Consider the following 19,677-nt stretch of genomic DNA (forward strand, 5'->3'; position numbering starts at 1 on the left):
AACCAGGACAGCCAATGAAGCCAAACCCGATCCAGCAGGTAGACCATCATCGCAAAGTTTAGACTCCCGCACAGACCTTCGAGCAACTGCCGGGTGACCTGGGAGCCTCCCAGAAACAAGCACATGCGGGTCCACAGCCGAAGGAGAGACTCCAGAGGGAGAGACAAGGAAGCGGTCCGAGAGTCCCACACATGACTCATGTGGTTCATGCCAGGCCTGAACCTGGGAGGGAACTAGACAGACAGGACTTCCACCAGTTCACCAGGAACCCGAACCCTGCTAGCTGGAAAGGCACCAAACCCCTGGCGAGCAGACACGAGGACCACCTGGAAGCCCAAGCCAGCCAGTCATCGAGGTAAGCCAACACCCGGACATCTAACAGACGCAGACGGGCCACCGGATAAGGCGTGTGAACACACGAGGTGCCAGGTTCAACCTGAATGCAAGACAACGAAAGCAGTAACTCTGACACCCCACAACAAAGCTGAACCAGTCCCTGAACCCCGGATGAATTGGGACGTGCCAATACGAGTCCTTGATCCAGGGGACACCATCCAAGTGTCCGGCTCCACCAGAAGCCGGACCTGGGACAGAGTGGTCACCTGAAAGAAAAGGCAAGCAACCCAGGGGCTCAGACAGGACAAGTCCAGAATGAACCACAGGTCCGCAGTCCCGTTTCGGAGCCGGAAACAGGCGGGAAACCCACCTGAGGGACGTTGTCGTTTCAACCACGCCCAAGCGCACCCACTCCAAGACGACCTGACAGAGCGCAGGAGAAGAGGCCTGCCCCGCCAGCCCCGAACCCCCCGTAGGAGGAGAAGCCACCTAACACCACTGCAGGCCATGAGAAACGACCCAAAAAGCCCACGAATTGTGAGACCAGGTGCGAGGGAACAGAGCAAGCCTCCCCCCATTGTTCTGTCAATGGAGTGAACCACGAAAGGGCCGATGCCCCTTACAAGAACCCGACCTGCGCACAGAGCGAGCACTGCGCACAAAGGCGAAGACGGGAATGAAGGTGGCACCGGCTCCGAACTTGGCACCTGTGGCCTACCCCGATGAGCGGAACTGCGAGCCCTGGCACGACCCAGCTGGGAAGAACCCACCCAGGATACCCGGAGAACAAACAAGTCAGACATTGGATAGCAGCTGGGAGAAGCCGCTTGCATATACTGCTCAACCGCAGAGGTCGCAAACAGCAAAGGACAAAAGGGCGAAGACAACCTAAGAGCCAGGGCCCAAGCAGATTCCAAGGTGGAAGCGAGCACTACTTGTAGACATGCGAGACGTGTTGCAAAAAAACGCAACAGCGCATCTCACAGGATCGCCACAAACAGCTTCAAAAGCACAGACGATTCATAAGCAGCCGAGATCAAGGCACCAGACCCAGGAACGGCCCCAAGTGCCTCTACATCCTCCGCAACCCAATGTGAAGACAGCACCAGGAGGGAAAAGAAATGCAGGACTGAAGCTAACAAGCCACGCTCGTGCAAGTCCTCAGTCACAAGCGCAGCCAACAGGGAAGGAACCTGCACATGAAGCTGAACCGCACCAACATCCCGCAGAAGGACAGGAGCAAAAAGGCACTCACTAAGGTGCTCAAAGTCGCCCCCCAGGTAAACCTGGACCACAGTCAACGCCTCACGCCACTCAAACATGCGGGTATGACAGAAGGTGTCCCAAGCATCCAGTGAGAAAAACGAGCAGTCCGCATGCCAGGACGACTCCGAAACCTCAAAATGAACCCAGTATGGAGACAAAGATCCAAACCAAATGGAAGACAGGTCCATTATAGAGGCACACTCCAGGTCGCACAAGTGGTTAGCCGCAATGGCTGCCCGCTCCTCAGTAGGCGAGACGCGGGAAGCCAAAAATCTCCAGAAGGATGGAACCAAAGGACCTGCAGGGACACAGAATCAAACCTGGGAAGAAGCCGAACCCAAATCTAACTCGTACACAGAGGGGGGAAAGGAAAACCCCACTCCTTGCAACAATAAGCCCCGCTCAGAGATTCGGAAAACCCAGGCGGGGTCCAACGGGGGCTCCAAGGCCACCAGGTCAGCTCTTACCCAACCCCCGGGAACCTCCATGTCAGGCCTCAGGGGGCGAGTCATCCTCCAAAGCCCCGGCCTCAGAAGAAAAGGCCAGGGTGGCCGAAATAGCAGGAAGAGAGTGGGCCCACTGGTCAGACCCCAGAGCTACGGGTTGGAGGAACAGACTTGAATGCTTTCATTGCCACCCCAGAAGGGGCAACCCCTGAAATTGCCTGAGTCTCAGGAACCTCTAAACCCTGCCCCGACCCCTGAAGCCCTCAGACGCTTAAGAGCCAGAAGCGGGGGAGGGGGAACCAAATGAACCACAGCAGGGAAAGAACGAGGGTGCACGGACTGAACCAAGGCCGATGCAACCACCAACCAACACCCCCAAGTCAGAGTCCCTATAAGCAAAATGGGGCAGCCTCGGGGCATCCGGGGAAGCAACCAACTTAGCATTTTGCAGCAACCTAAACCGAGCCTGCAACGCACAAGCCGCTTGCACCCAAATAATGTTATCAGTAGATTGGGTGAATTGAGTCACAAGCAACAATGCTCGCAGGACTCAAGGTCGAAGGTGTAACCGACCCAACAGGCAGCATGATGGGGTCAAAAACAATGAGTGTCACCTTGAGACAAGGAAACAGAGCAACCCTAAAACTTGCACAAGGCGAGAGGAGACTCAGGGGGTTGCATCCATTGAACCCGAGTGCCCCCACGGGGTTTCCCAGGGCCCCTAGACTGGGTCTGCTAAGGGTAATCCCAGGCAGGGTACTGCTAACCGGCACCCAAGCTACCAAACAACACTGCTAATGCTGAACCACTGGGACGTGTCCACTCACGAAGGCGAAGCAGGGAGCACCACCAAACAAAGCAAACCCTAGAATAACCGGGGAGGGACACCTACACAGACCCCTCCCCCCCAGGCAAAAACAAAAAATAAAAGAAAAACTTTGGAAGAGGACAACAGACCCAGGGAGAACAGAGCCAGCCGCTGTTATAGGTGAACACTAGCTGCGCAGTACCCTGCACCCCTACCAGTGCAAAACTACCACTTACCCCAAGGCAAACAAGGGTGGAATCCCAAAAAAAACACTCAGGGCGGTCAATCGCAGAGAAGCAAAAGACCAACAGAGATAGACCCAAAGCGACTTGTGGAAGAGAACCCCAAGCCCCAAGGGCAGAACTAGCAGGGCACTCAACAAAGGTGACCCTAAGCACATGCAGAACGGGTACCTGTGAAAATTACTCCCAGCTCGCACGCCACCATAAGAGCAGTACTGAAACAGAGGACAGCACAACACAAGAGCCCGGAGCTGGAGCCACACGACCATGCCGAATCACATCAGCTGAAGAACTGGGGTGTGGATCGCAGGCACAGTGGTCTGGTGCTTCCCCCTTCCCCCTCCCGGGAAGTGGGGAGCTGCACAGACATGCGGCGCTGCTCGTGTAATGTCATGCTAATTTGCTTGTTTTCATTTTGGGAGTTCTTTCCACTCGTTTGTCTATTTTCATTGTTTTTAACCAGAATAAGGGTTTGTTTTGGGGCGCTTACCTTTCTGGGTGCCTGTCCCGGTCGATGGCAGATATAGAATGCTCCAAATCACGTGCAATTATATGGGCCAGTGGTCCTCGTGCCTCTCTGAGGGGACCAGGTTCTGGCTCGTGGTCCTGTTAGGCCTAGAACTCCACCCACATCGACTGATGCAAAATTCTAAAGAGATGCATATCAGCCTGGATACCTGGTTGATACCTGGTTGATGGGGTTCTGGGAGTTCTTCTACTCCCCAAGCCCGGCCCGAGGCCAGGCTTGACTTGTAAGAGTTTGGTCCACCAGGCTGTTGCTTGGAGCGGCCCGCAGGCCCACATACCCACCACAGCCCGGTTGGTCCGGCACTCCTTGAAGGAAACAATCTAGTTTCCTCTTGAAGATGTCCATGGTTGTTCCTGTAATATTTCTGATGCTCGCTGGTAGGACGTTGAACAACCGTAGACCTCTGATGTTCATACAGTGTTCTCTGATTGTGCCCATGGCACCTCTACTCTTCACTGGTTCTATTCTGCATTTTCTTCCATGTCATTCACTCCAGTACGTTGTTATTTTACTGTGCAGATTTGGGACCTGTCCATCCAGTATTTTCCATGTGTATATTATTTGGTATCTCTCTCGTCTCCTTTCTAGTGAGTACATTTGGAGAGCTTTGAGTCGGTCCCAATAATTTAGGTGCTGTATCTCGTCTATGCGTGCCGTATATGTTCTCTGTATTCCCTCAATTTCAGCAATCTCTCCTGCTCTGAAGGGGGAAGTAAGTACTGAGCAGTACTCAAGATGGGACAACACAAGTGATTTGAAGAGTACAACCATTGTGATGGGATCTCTGGACTTGAAGGTTTTCGTAATCCATCCTATCATTTTTCTGGCTGACGCAATACTTGCTTGGTTATGCTCCCTAAATGTTAGGTCGTCGGACATCATTATTCCTAAATCCTTGACATCCTGTTTTCCTACTATGGGCAGATTCAATTGTGTTTTGTACCCTGTATTATGTTTAAGATCCTCATTTTTGCCGTATCTGAGTACCTGGAATTTATCACTATTAAACATCATGTTATTTTCTGCTGCCCAATCGAAAACTTTGTTAATATCTGTTTGAAGTTTATCAATGTCTTCAGTAGAGGTAATTTTCATGTTGATTTTTGTATCATCTGCAAAGGATGACACGAAGCTGTGACTTGTGTTTCTGTCTATATCTGAAATGAGAATAAGGAACAGCAGTGGTGCAAGGACTGTACCTTGAGGTACAGAGCTTTTAACTGCGCTCGGACTCGATTTTACTTGATTGACTGTTACTCTTTATGTTTTGTTCGACAGGAAATTGAGTATCCAGCGTCCTACTTTACCAGTTATACCCATTGACCTCATTTTGTGTGCAATCACTCCATGGTCACATTTGTCAAATGCCTTTGTAAAATCTGTGTATACGACATCTGCATTATGATTTTCCTCTAATGCCTCAGTGATTTTGTCACTGAGTAGGATAGTTCTGGGGAGCCAAAGGAGGCTCCCCCCAGAAATAGCTATAGCTATCTAGACCTATACCCTTGATAGCTCTGGGGAGCCGTAGGGGCTCCCCCCAGAAATACCCTGGAACGAGTGATGCAGAAACGAGAGAGTTTAAGGCGAGCAGGGTATGGTCTATTTATTTATATACAAGAAGGTACATTGGGGGATAAGAGAGAACAAAGAAATGATGTTGATTTTATATTCTGTAAACCTACTAGCACGCATAGCGTTTCAGCAATTTAAAAAAAGAAGTGGCATTCACAATGTTGTGAGAGCTGCGAGTGTTGTGTGGTTTGAGTTGGTGGGGGAACACGGCAAAGAACTGACCATCGAAGAACTCCTAGCCCTTCACTTTCACAAGGAACAGCAACAAGAGGCAGCTGAGGAAATTTCTTCGGGGGGTGAGGAGGAGGCAGTAGAGAAAGTCCCTTCCTCAGCAATTAATAAGTGCTGTAGATTATAGGAAGAAATGCAAACTTTTGTTGAAACGATTCACCCACAGCAAGCTGAAGTAGGCTGTTGCCTTAACCCTTAACATGCTCTGGGTTTAATATCCTGTCATCCCCACAGGCGCATGTCATTTTGAAAAAAAAAAATTATTTTTTTCTTCCTAACCTGTTAATTTGTGTTCACTGATCACGGGAAAAATAATATTTGTTTGTTTGTAGTTTGATATATTTATATAATAAAATGAGTGAATCATTGCTGTACTCAAAAATATGGTGTGCATATTGTTGATTCAATTATGTTCATCAATCAGTGAACAAATACTTTGTCGGTTATTACACTATAAGCACAGGTTATATATAAGTATCTGCATGTTTTGTTCACTATAACGAACCACTAAGTAGCTATTATGAGTCAAAAAGTAACGAGGAGTGACCGCCGTGTACCAGCCAGCCACTCCCGCCCTCCCTCCAGTCATCTGACTCACCCACATTCTCCTCCCACAATAATGTTTTTGCTATAATTCACTATATACAGACGTTATATATAAGTATCTACATGTTTTGTTCACCATAACTGTAAACCTAAGCTTATATGGTGAGTAAAGGCACAAAGACGTACTAGGACCTCACACAGTCAGCTGATGGCTGCCGTCCTCAAGGCCAGACGCACTAATATTTCTTCTCCATCAATACTGTGTGGTGTTATTACGCTATATACACACATTATATATAAATATCTACCTGTTTTATTCATCATACTTGTACAAATAAACTGGTATGGTGCCCAAAGACCATCGTGGTAACCAGTAAACAACACCGTCGTCTGCACGGTGGCGTCGTGCAGACGACGCCACCGCCCTCACCAAAATGGCGGCTCCAAACCTTCTCTTGCTGTTTATACACTCTATACACACGTTATATATAAGTATCTACATTTGTGTTCATCATAGCGAACCACTAAGCTGGTATGGTGAGTGCAGTCAATAAAAGATGGCCACACACAGTCAGAAGACATCGCCACCACCCTCCCTCCCACAGCATTACTCCTCCCTCAATGCAGCACAGCGCTAAATATCACCACAATCCTGCTATTATCAGAACCCTGGTCAGTTTTATCACAGTCAGGGGTCTTCTGTAATAATATCATCGCTACATAATAGCATGAACAAGTATATTCAATTTACATTATTTCATTATAGTTCAATTTACATTATTTCAATATGGAACTCACTCCCTAGTGAATTGAAAAACTGTAAAACTTTTGCCTTATTTAAAAGCAAAACCAAAAAGTACCTAACTTCATCTTCTTAGTTTCCTACACTGAGCTTTAAATTTGCTCTGTACCTAGTGTTACCCAATCTCCTAATTTTTATGTAATATCAAACAACCTTATCATTGTGTTCATTGCTGTCTTCTTTTATGTGTTAGCCATATGCTGTATTGCATATGCCCGAAAAGGCATATGGCATAAAGGCTTATGCCCGAAACGCTTTGCATAATAGTGGCTTTAGGCATTGTATGTACTAGCTATACCTATAAGTTAAACAATCCTTGTAAATATTTATTGTATGTATGTACCTTACCTAAATAAAATTGTATTGTATTGTATTGTATTGTAATAAAAAAATCGTAAGTGACATATATTGCCCGCTATAGGGCGGGGAAGTCTGGCAAATTATAGGCGCTGACTCAGCATGCGTCCCAGGCGGTCTGTTGCTCGCCAGCTGTCAGGCTGGAGTTGCCACAAAGAGATAATTACCGAATTACTGTATTTCAATGTCTCTGATTGATTTTTCATAGTTTTTTTGCTGTAATATTATTCAATAGTTTGTAGTTTGATATATTTATATAATAAAATGAGTGAATCATTGCTGTACTCAAAAATATGGTGTGCATATTGTTGATTCAATTATGTTCATCAATCAGTGAACAAATACTTTGTCGGTTATTACACTATAAGCACAGGTTATATATAAGTATCTGCATGTTTTGTTCACTATAACGAACCACTAAGTAGCTATTATGAGTCAAAAAGTAACGAGGAGTGACCGCCGTGTACCAGCCAGCCACTCCCGCCCTCCCTCCAGTCATCTGACTCACCCACATTCTCCTCCCACAATAATGTTTTTGCTATAATTCACTATATACAGACGTTATATATAAGTATCTACATGTTTTGTTCACCATAATAGTTCACGCTACATAATAGCATGAACAAGTATATTCAATTTACATTATTTCATTATAGTTCAATTTACATTATTTCATTATGGAACTCACTCCCTAGTGAATTGAAAAACTGTAAAACTTTTGCCTTATTTAAAAGCAAAACCAAAAAGTACCTAACTTCATCTTCTTAGTTTCCTACACTGAGCTTTAAATTTGCTCTGTACCTAGTGTTACCCAATCTCCTAATTTTTATGTAATATCAAACAACCTTATCATTGTGTTCATTGCTGTCTTCTTTTATGTGTTAGCCATATGCTGTATTGTGACTACCAATTTTTGTCAACTACCATTCAAGCTGTCATTGCAATCAATCTTATATTGTTTCTGCTGTATTGTGCCTACCAATTTTTGTCAACTACCATTCAAGCTGTCATTGCAATCAATCTTAGCTACCTATGTGCTTTAATATACTGTACCTACAGGTTTAGGAAATTAGTTATAATAGGAGCTGCCTCGTATGGGCCAATAGGCCTGCTGCAGTTCTCATTACTACTATCCCCTAACCTGACTTTCCTCCTCAGCTCTCTCTTGCCTATTTAATGCCTGTCCCTACCTGTCCTCATCACAATCGACTTGAGAATGGTCCAGGACGGACCGAAACGTCGTCGTCCCTTCAATTTCTAGTGTGTGGTCTGGTCAAACTGTACCTACAATTTTCTCTCATCTTCTTTTTTTTCATTTCATGTAACTGTTATCATTTTTTTGTCTATAAATTTTGCAAGTATTTACCTCCTTAAAATTTTCTTAGATTAAGGACCTGCCCGAAACGCTGCGCGTGCTAGTGGCTTTACAAGACTGTAATTACCATATTTGTATCCTCACATTCCTTATGTACATTCTTGTATATGCATAAATAAATAAATAAATAAATATTTTGGCATTTTTAGGCGATGCTGTGGTCACAAGCTGAACAGCAGTGCTGTTAGCTCATGCTGCGTGCGTCAGGCTTGGTTGCTCACTCAATACTGAGGCCAATAACACCTGAGAGTTTGGCCCACGATTTTTTTTAAAAATGGCGTCTGTTTACAAGAGCCCTGATGAAGGTGTGGTGAACCCCGTGTATCAACCGGGCCGTTTAAATCTTGCGTAGTACTCCAACACATCATATGACGTGATGCGCAGTTGACTGGAACAACGTCCAACACGTCATATGACGTGATGCGCACTTTAAGGGTTAATCTTTTTAATAACACTGTGATGCCTCACTACAGACAAGTGTTACAATGTAGGGAAAAACAAGTCTCTATGGAAAGGTTTTTAGTGAGAATAACAGGCAGTGAGCCACAACCAGATCCTATTGGTATGCAGGCTAAACGTAGGAGAGAGAGTACCCCAGATAAGTCATCACTGCCTGATGTTATAATGGAAGGGGACTCCCCTTCCAAACACTAACATCTCTCCGCCTCACTATCTTCCATTCACCAACAAGTGTCATCAATAAAGGTAAGCTATAACTTGTACATACTATAGTACTAAATATTTGTGTTTATTAGGTATGAAATGTATTTTTAAGTTAATATTTTTAGGAGTGTGGAACAGATTAGTTCAATTTATATTATTTCTAATGGAAAAATTTGTTTCAGGTTGCGAATTTTCGGATTACAAACCGTCTCTGGGAACGGACTAAATTCGTAAACGGAGGGGCCACTGTACAATATATGATGTCTATTTAACTAAAAATGACAAGAGCAAAAGGCATCCTACTCTATATTCTTGAATAGTGTAAAATGCCTAAATATGTATTCAGTGAGAGTCCTAGGCAAAAGTTAAACATATTATATCAGATATTTCATCATACAATCACATGAGTAATTCTGACATCAGAGGTGCTTCAAAGTAACAACATGAAGCAAATAATTTAACTATTAATATTCATATGAATACTGTACATATTTACCTTATTAGCCCATTCAATGTCTGAGCTTTCATTTAGGGTGTCCTCTGGTCCATAGTCTGCAAGAATGTGGTCACCACGAAGACTTTGTTTGCGACCCAGCATTTCCACAAAACTCACAGCATATTCACCAGCCAATCATTTACACACACTGAAAATAATGTAATAATAGGGGGATTACCTGCTTGATTTCCTTGTAGATTGGGCATGATGACAGGATACTACATGAGCCAGTCCCTCAAAACAATACTTTCTGAGCCAGTTCCATCAAACTAGAAATGCTCTACAAATCAAGGTACCCAGAATGTGGAATGACCTTCCCAATCATGTTTAAGACTTACCTCTCTCAACCAGTTTAAGATAAAAACTAAGCACTACCTAATAAATTCCCTGTAACCTACCTTACCGCTATATTGTCAACCCATGTCTGTTTTTTTAAACAATGCTGTTTGTCGACCTAATTGTATTTGTGCTGCTTTTTCTGCCATGTTCCCCCCTTTTTTTATTTTTATTTTTAATTGTTCTCAACACATTCTATACTTTAATCTCAATTAGTATTAAGTTTTAGTCTTTAATGTTTTTCCTGCCCGAAACGCTTTGCGGAATAGTGGCTTTAGGCATGTATGTACTAGCTCTATCTATAAATCTTTCAAATTTTGTAAAACCTCTTGTATGTATGTACCTTACCTGAATAAACATTTATTTATTTATTTATTTATATACAATACTTTCCGAGCTAGTCCCTTATTAAAACAATGCTTTCTGAGCCAGTCCATTCAAAAATATTTTCTGGGCCTTCAGATGCTCAGCCAGAAGCCATCTGAACCTCTAGGACACTTTTACTATGTTAGTCTCTTGGGACCTTACACCAAGCACAATAAGAACTTATGCAAATAGTTTTACCAAGAATAAAAGAATAGCAAGGTAAACAATCATGAAGCCACCATCAAAGGACTAGTTTGCAGGGAGCAGCAGGGAGTATCACCCGGAACACTTATTGCAAGTACTAATTACCAACATAAGGAACACTAATTACCTCTACATATCTACCATCATTTGTCGACAGAATTGTATTTGTGCTGCTTTTTCAACTATGTTTTCATTTCTTGTTTTCATTTTACTCTTTATGCTCAATTAGTATTAAGCTTTAGTCATTTAAGTTTTTCATGCCCGAAACGCTTTGCGTAATAGTGGCTTTAGGCATTGTATGTACTAGCTCTATCTATAAGTCCACCAATCTTTGTAAAAATCTCTTGTATGTATGTACCTCACCTAAATAAACATTTACTTATTTATTTATTTATTTATTACTGGTTAAGTTACCTGTCACCAACACTAAGTGGCAGCACCCAACACATCAACACAGTCTCTGGTAGCTGCCACAACCTCTACACAACCATATTAATAATAATAATAATAATAATATTAATAATACAGTAATAATAATTTATTCACAAGAAGGTACAATGGGTTGATGATATTACATAAGATTGGTATTTTTACATTCATGCAAAGCCACTAACACGCACAGTGTTTCGGGCAAGTCCTTGAACTAACATATCAGGTAAGATAAAAAACCAGTGTTGAATGTAATGAAACGCCATTTTCTGGGTGAGTCCCGGAGGCTCCCCGGAGCTATCCCAGGCTGATATGCTAATGTCAGACTTTGGCATCAGTCATGTGTATGGAGTTCTTAGGCCTACCGGGGACCACGGCCAGAACCGGGCCCCCTCAGAGAGGCAAGGGGAGCAATGGCCTATAGAAGCCCCCGTGTAGTTGGAAGCATTCTATGTCTGCCATCGACCGGAACAGGCACCCAGAAAGGCAAGCGCCCCAAAACAAACCCCTATTCTGGTTAAAATTGCTACCTAAAACCGAACTAGTGGATAGAACTCCCCAAACGAAAACAAGCAAACTAGTGTGACGTCACACACTGCCGCGCCGCTGTCTGCGCAGCTCCCCCCTCCCCGGGAGGGGGAAGGGGAAGCCCCAGACCCCCCGCGCCGGCGACCCACACCTCAGTTCTTGAGGCTGGATGTCAAAAACGCGAAAAACCGCCGACCGGAGGGAGGGAGGGATGCCGGGGAGCCTCCGGGACTCACCCAGAAAATGGCGTTTCATTACATTCAACGCTGGTTTTCTGGGGGGAGCCCCGTCGGCTCCCCGGAGCTAACTACCCACAGACAGAAAAAGAGGGACTTACCTGGGAGGCGGTCGTCGCTCACCCCTCAACTCGAAGCCGAGACAACTGGCTGCAACCGCCGACCCAAAGCAACACAGGCCCGACGAGGCCCAGGGACATTCACAAGGTAACGAGCAGCCAGGACCCTGTTCGACCGCCAAAATCCCCGCGCCCGAATATCAGACCAAGACATATTCCCAAAGACGGCAGCAAGAGCCGCGAACTTACGAACGTCATGGGCACGGGGATAGACCGCAGGCTGGCTGGACCTAATAACCCTGCGGACGACCTGAGAGACCCGAACCCGCGAACAGGGAAGAAGGGAAACCGGATCAACCCACAGCGCGTCCCCGGACACAGAAGCTGTAGCGCGCAAATAACGGCGAAGCGCCGCAACCGGACACAAAACATGATGCACCCCCAAAACTAACACCACACGCAAAGCACAGTGCAGTAGCGACACCGGAGCCAGAGCACACGACCATCGCCTATAGCATCAGCCTCAAGAACTGAGGTGTGGGTAGCCGGCGCGGGGGGTCTGGGGCTCCCCCTTCCCCCTCCCGGGGAGGGGGGAGCTGCGCAGACAGCGGCGCGGCAGTGTGTGACGTCACACTAGTTTGCTTGTTTTCGTTTGGGGAGTTCTATCCACTAGTTCGGTTTTAGGTAGCAATTTTAACCAGAATAGGGGTTTGTTTTGGGGCGCTTACCTTTCTGGGTGCCTGTTCCGGTCGATGGCAGACATAGAATGCTTCCAACCACACGGGGGCTTCTATAGGCCATTGCTCCCCTTGCCTCTCTGAGGGGGCCCGGTTCTGGCCGTGGTCCCCGGTAGGCCTAAGAACTCCATACACATGACTGATGCCAAAGTCTGACATTAGCATATCAGCCTGGGATAGCTCCGGGGAGCCGACGGGGCTCCCCCCAGAAAGGTACAATGTAGCAAGGTTTTATATCAACAAATAACGACAATATAAATTGACAGAGGTGATTACACTGGTAAAGATATGTCTTAAGTACTAATATTGGGGGAGTGAGTAGCACAAGATATAGTGTGAGTTTGAAGCCTATGGTAGGAAACTTTGAGGATGAAATTAGGTACTTTTTGGTTTTACTTTTGAATAAAGCATAGGTAGGGCAATTTTTTTAATTCATCAGGGAGTGAGTTCCATAGACTGGTTTTTTTTATTTGCATTGAATGTTTGCACAGATTAAGTTTGACTCTGGGGATATCAAAGATATATTTATTTCTGGTGTGGTGGTCATGGGTTCTATTACACCTATCAAGGAAAAGTTTCAGATCAAGATTGGAACTAGGTTTTGTATATGTAAATAGCACATGAGAATGTGTGGAGTGAGTGTATGTTTATGTTAAGGGCCTTAAATAGAGGGGCTGTATGTTTTCTGAAGACAGAGTTTTTTATAGTTCTGATAGCAGATTTTTGCTGAGTGATGATAGGCTTGAGGTAATTTGCAGTGGTAGAACCCCATGCACAGATACCGTATGTAAGATAAGAACATATTAGTGCATAGTATAATGAGAGGAGAGCAGAGTGGGGAACATAATATCTGACTTTAGAAAGAATACTGACTGTTTTTTACTTTTTTGGCTATGTGTTGTATGTAGGTGCTGAAGTTCAGTCTCTTGTCTATGTATAGGCCAAGGAACTTTCCCCTCATATTTATTGGTAATGTTATCATTGTCTATCTGAAGCTGAATTTGATTTGATGATTTACTACCAAATAAAATGTAGTAGGTCTTTTCTATGTTTAGTGAGAGTTTGTTGGTTAACATCTATGAGTGGACTTTGTTTAATTCATTATTGACAATATTATTTAGTGTGTGGGGGGTTGGGGTCAGAATAGATGAATGTAGTGTCATCAGCAAATAGTACAGGTTTAAGAAAGTTAGAAACATTTAGCAAATCACTGATGAATATAAGAAATAGGAGAGATTCTAAGATGCCGCCCAGTGGCACTCCACCTTTTATTGGTAGAGTGGGGGAGGTTATGTTATTGATGGCTACATATTGGTGTCTGTCACTGAGATAGGAGCGAATGTAGTTCAGAGCTCAGAGCAAGGCCTCGGATACCATAGTGGTGAAGTTTAAGTAAGAGGTAGTTATGGTTTACGTTATCAAAAGCCTTTCTCAGGTCAATGAAGAGGGCATTTCGGAACTCATTTTTGTCAAGGGCTGTGTAGATTATATTAAGAAGGCTATGTTGACCAGACCGCACACTAGAAAGTGAAGGGACGATGACGTTTCGGTCCATCCTGGACCAATCTCAAGTCGATGAAAATGACCATCGACTTGAGAATGGTCCAGGATGGACGGAAATGTTGTCGTCCCTTCACTTTCTAGTGTGTGGTCTGGTCAACATACTTCAGCCACATTATTGTGACTCATCGCCTGCATTAAGAAGACTAATAATGGCATCTCTGGTACTCTTTTGGAAATGGAAGCCAAACTGGCAGGGACTTAAATATGTTAAAGTTCACAAAGTCGGAATAGAGCCGTTCGTAAAAAAAAATTCAAATATTTGTGAAAGTATAGGTAGATTTGATAGTGGTCTGTAATTGTATATGTCAGCTGTCTCGCCTCTTTTATGAACTGCTGTCACTCTTGCCTTTTTAAGGAGATATATATATATATATATATATATATATATATATATATATATATATATATATATATATATATATATATATATATATATATATATATATATATATATATATATATATATATATATATATATATATATATATATATATATATATATATATATATATATATATATATATATATATATATATATATATATATATATATATATATATATATATATATATATATATATATATATATATATATATATATATATATATATATATATATATATATATATATATATATATATATATATATATATATATATATATATATATATATATATATATATATATATATATATATATATATATATATATATATATATATATATATATATATATATATATATATATATATATATATATATATATATATATATATATATATATATATATATATATATATATATATATATATATATATATATATATATATATATATATATATATATATATATATATATATATATATATATATATATATATATATATATATATATATATATATATATATATATATATATATATATATATATATATATATATATATATATATATATATATATATATATATATATATATATATATATATATATATATATATATATATATATATATATATATGTCGTACCTAGTAGCCAGAACGCACTTCTCAGCCTACTATGCAAGGCCCAATTTGCGTAATAAGCCAAGTTTTCATGAATTAATGTTTTTTCGACTACCTAACCTACCTAACCTAACCTAACCTACCTTTTTCGGATACCTAACCTAACCTATAGAGATAGGTTAGGTTAGGTTAGGTAGGGTTGGTTAGGTTCGGTCATATATCTACGTTAATTTTAACTCCAATAAAAAAAAAATTGACCTCATACATAATGAAATGGGTAGCTTTATCATTTCATAAGAAAAAAATTAGAGAAATTATATTAATTCTGGAAAACTTGGCTTATTAGGCAAATCCGGCCTTGCATAGTAGGCTGAGAAGTGCGTTCTGGCTACTAGGTACGACATATATATATATATATATAGTATATACAGGAGTTCTTACATTCTTGTATAGCCACTAGCATGCATAGCATTTCGGGCAGGTCCTTAATCCTAATTTTCAGACACACATCCCCCAGGAAGCAGCCCATTGCAGCTGTTTAACTCCCAGGTACCTATTTACTGCTAGGTGAGCAGGGCATCAGGGTGAAAGAAACTCTGCCCATTTGTTTCTGCCTCTGCCGGGGATCAAACCCGAACCCTTAGGACTACGAACCCCAAGCACTGTCCACTCTAGACAGCGCTCGGGGGTTTGACACTCTCATGATTTATGACACTCTAGAGATTGGTTGAGTAGCAGAGCTATGGGTAGTGCAAGAGCAAGGGGCAGCACTCTTATATATGAAAGATGTTATTTCATTATCTATATATCATAGATGTTATTTCATTATCTATATATCATAGATGTTATTTCATTATCTATATATCATAGATGTTATTTCATTATCTATATATCATAGATGTTATTTCATTATCTATATATCATAGATGTTATTTCATTATCTATATATCATAGATGTTATTTCATTGTGTTTATGCCCGAAACGCTTTGCGTAATAGTGGCTTTAGGCATTGTATGTACTAGCTCTATCTATAAGTCCACCAATCTTTGTAAAAATCTCTTGTATGTATGTACCTTACCTAAATAAACATTTATTTATTTTATTTTATTATCGTAGATGTTATTTCATTGTCTATATATCATAGATGTTATTTCATTATCTATATATCATAGATGTTATTTCATTAATGTGAATTTTTTAAATTAATTAAGGTGAATTTTTATTCACCTTGTATGTATGTACTTTACCTGAATAAATATTTGCATTTGTATTTGTTGTAATGTTCCCCGCTTTAGTTTTAAGTGATTGAATTACTGATATCATGTCTGTGGGGCTGACTGGTAAATGTTGTAGTGTTAGGATAGCTGTCAGTGAGATATGTAGTAACATGTGTTCGGGTCTCTGGGATTTTTATGGCAAGGTTAGCATCAATTGATGAAAAGAAGCTATTGAATTCAGTTGCAATATCTAAGTCTGATTCAAGTGTGTAACAATGTTTGGAGAGTTTTATCTGATTGTTATGTGATTGTTGTTTAGACCCTAGGATGTTAGAGATAGCTTTCCATGTACATTTTCTATTTCCTTTTGTCTCTTTAGATCTATTCTCATAAAAGAAAGCTTTGGCTCTTTGTATTATATTGGTAAACATTGATGAGCATCTTTTAACTTCTTCTTTTGTTACTATTTATTTATTTTTATTTATATACTGTATATACAAGAAGGTAGATTGGGTTTATGAGAGTACATAGCATTGATGTTTTTACATTCTTGTAAAGCCTCTAACACGCATAGTGTTTCGGGCAGATCCTATGTTTTTTTTTTCATATCCATGTGTCTTGATAATTGCTTTAAGTATGCCACGAGCAAGGGGTTGTTTAATCTTTTGGCAATTACTTGCTTAATGAGGAGAGGACAGTGTGTGTTGTAGAGGCTTAGAGTTTTGGAGAGAAAGATGTCAGTTAATGAATTTATATCCTGTGTAATGTTGAGTTCAGATTCCCAGTCTATATTGTGATGGCATTTATGAGGATCCCTATTGCTGCTTTGCTGTGTAGTCTAGAGGTAAGCATATTGGTATTCGAGGGTGTTATGTCCATGTTTGCTGAAAGGAAGGTAGAATAGTGGTCGGGTGTTCTGCCAGTGATTATACCAGAGACAAAGGGGGGCTGTTATATTAGTCAATATGTGGTCCAGGGTTATAGCAGAAGTTTGAGTAATTTGTGTGGGCTTGGTGATTGTGGGGATTAGCATACAATAATAATAATTCATTGTGTTGGGGTACAGGAAGCCAGAGTGTTGTTTAGGATGAGGATTTACTGGGAGGCAAATCCTTAACTGTAGCCTCTGTTTAACGCAACAGTAAAATGTGTACTTAGTTGTAACAAAGATTCTTTGCGGCAGGGATCGTATTCCAGGGACCTGCCCGAAACGCTATGCGTACTAGTGGCTGTACAAGAATATAAAAACTCTTGTATATACTTTATCTCAAAAAAAAAAAAAAAAAAGTATTCATACAGGTTAGGCTTATATCAAGATTCCATCCCCCAGGGTCGAATTACAGACCCCCCCAGGATGCAACCCCACAACAAGCTGGCTAACTCCTGAGTACCTACTTACTGCTATTTGAAAAGAGGCATTAGGTGAAAGAAAATGTGCCCAACTATTTCTGTCCTGCCTGGGATTCGAACCCAGAATTCTTAATTGTACGTCGAGAACGAACCCGACTGCCCTGTAGTACAGGGACAGGAAAGGGTCCCGATTATAGGGTCCGATTATATATATAATAGGCACAGGAAGGGTCCCGATTATAGTTCATTCAAGAAGCCTCGCAAGTAGCCGAGTTTCCTGTCCAGAACACATCCAGTACTTCAACACAACTACCTTTTGTCACCGATAGTTGCCCCTTCACTGCTGAGGCGCCACTGAGGACGGCTGACAGGTCGGCCTCGAGGAACATAAAGGAGCTGCAGCAGAAGACTGGTGGAAGCTGCAGCTAGAGGAAGAGGTCGTGGAGAGGCCACGACTGAAGTAGGAGGTGCAGCAAAAGCCAGGTGGAGGAGGAGGAGGTAGTGGAGGCCACGACTGGGGGGTAGGAGGTCTAGCAGAGGCCAGGTGGAGGAGAAGGTAGTGGAGGCCACGACTGGAGGACGAGGTGCGCCCACTGCTCCTTCAGCGACCATAACTCGCGCACCCTTAACATAAACATCTCCTCGGCTCACCTCTCCTCCCTCGACTCTCACTCTTATTTTCTCACAACATCCATATAATTTAATCAATATTTTTATTATTATTACTCATAAAATGCATCTGTTGACCATCACTGCTGGATGTTAGTACATTTTGCTAATCCTTTGGTAAACATTATCCCGTTGCCATGGTAACATCTCGGCCTGGCTGACTCCCAGGGTTATCACACTGAATCGGGGGGGGGGGGGGGGGTAGAAATAGCCTAAGCTACTCTATCCCTTTGAGATGTATTTATTGCTTATCTCAATAAACATACTTGAACTTGAACTTGAACACTGAATACAAGAGACTTGGTACATACGCCAGCTCGCACACATAGTTTTACCATTTCGGACACAAAATTTGTATATTTATTTATTTTTATTTATTTATTTATATACAAGAAGGTACAATGGGTTTGTGAGAATACATAGTATAGTATTTTTAGAAGAAAGAAGATCTTTTTTATTTAGAAGAAAGACTTCAGAAGGTAAAATGTTTATAATTGCTAATTACTATCATGCAAGAGGAGCCACACATCTATATATGGATCATCCAATAAAATTAGCAGACTTCTAGATGTTACAACTGCTCGGTTTCAAGTATCTCTGGGAATTCTCATTATCTGCCGATGTAGACCTGACCAAATGTAAACTGTCAACAAAATTATTCGCACACCCTCCGTCACTATGTGATGGAGTGCGAAAAGATACGTGAATTTACAGACAATTCTATAACCTATGTTCCAGCTATGTGTAAATATTTCATTCAAAATAATCTGCTACCAGAAATTTTAGCCAAATATACCCAGTTTGCTAACTGTAGGTAGTAACTGAGTGATTGTAACCTATCCACCGCTGTCCACTGGATGGGGGGCGGTGTGCAGGACAAACATAAAAATTTTGACACTAGCTCTCCACATATGTCAGTTGCTTAATTTAGAACCTGTACTTGAGGTCGATCTCGAACCCATTGTTGATGTGACGACTTATATTAAATTTTGTAACTAGCTCATCAAGATTGTAACTTGCTTAGCTAAATGAATTGTGGGGTTCGTCCCTGAGCCCATTATGTGCCTCTGTAACCCTTTCCACTACCGCTCACTAGATGGGTATGGGGTGCATAATAAATGAACTAAACTAACTAACTTATTATCTCTCCCAATGAGTCAACATAACCCCCTTGTCACCTAGTGCGGGCTATAACCAATGTCTCTTTGTTTCACTTTTTTAAATTAAAATTATAATTTAATTTTTATTAGTCATTTATTGGACTTAATTAATTGGCTGCATTAATATTTCTTTAGTTCTTACTAATTATAG

The 19,677-nt window shown here is 41.7% G+C and overlaps 1 protein-coding gene across 3 annotated transcripts in view; it reads right to left on the bottom strand.

Annotated features, from left to right (window-relative positions):
• na (sodium leak channel non-selective protein na) overlaps positions 1-18,422 on the bottom strand; it is a 631,552-nt gene extending 613,130 nt beyond the window's left edge. The window contains exons 1-2 of one of the 3 annotated variants that reach the window (XM_069314566.1): positions 18,011-18,422; positions 9,673-9,820 (exon numbers count right to left, since the gene is read on the bottom strand). In XM_069314566.1, the coding sequence (XP_069170667.1) occupies positions 9,673-9,774 (102 nt within the window). In that variant the 5' untranslated portion in view covers positions 9,775-9,820; positions 18,011-18,422. The remainder of the gene's footprint in view (positions 1-9,672; positions 9,821-18,010) is intronic. The other 2 variants (XM_069314565.1, XM_069314567.1) reach the window with 2 other exon arrangements.
• Positions 18,423-19,677: the final 1,255 nt, after the last annotated feature.

This window comes from Procambarus clarkii, chromosome 79 (assembly GCF_040958095.1).
Source record: "Procambarus clarkii isolate CNS0578487 chromosome 79, FALCON_Pclarkii_2.0, whole genome shotgun sequence".
Classification (NCBI taxonomy): domain Eukaryota; kingdom Metazoa; phylum Arthropoda; class Malacostraca; order Decapoda; family Cambaridae; genus Procambarus; species Procambarus clarkii.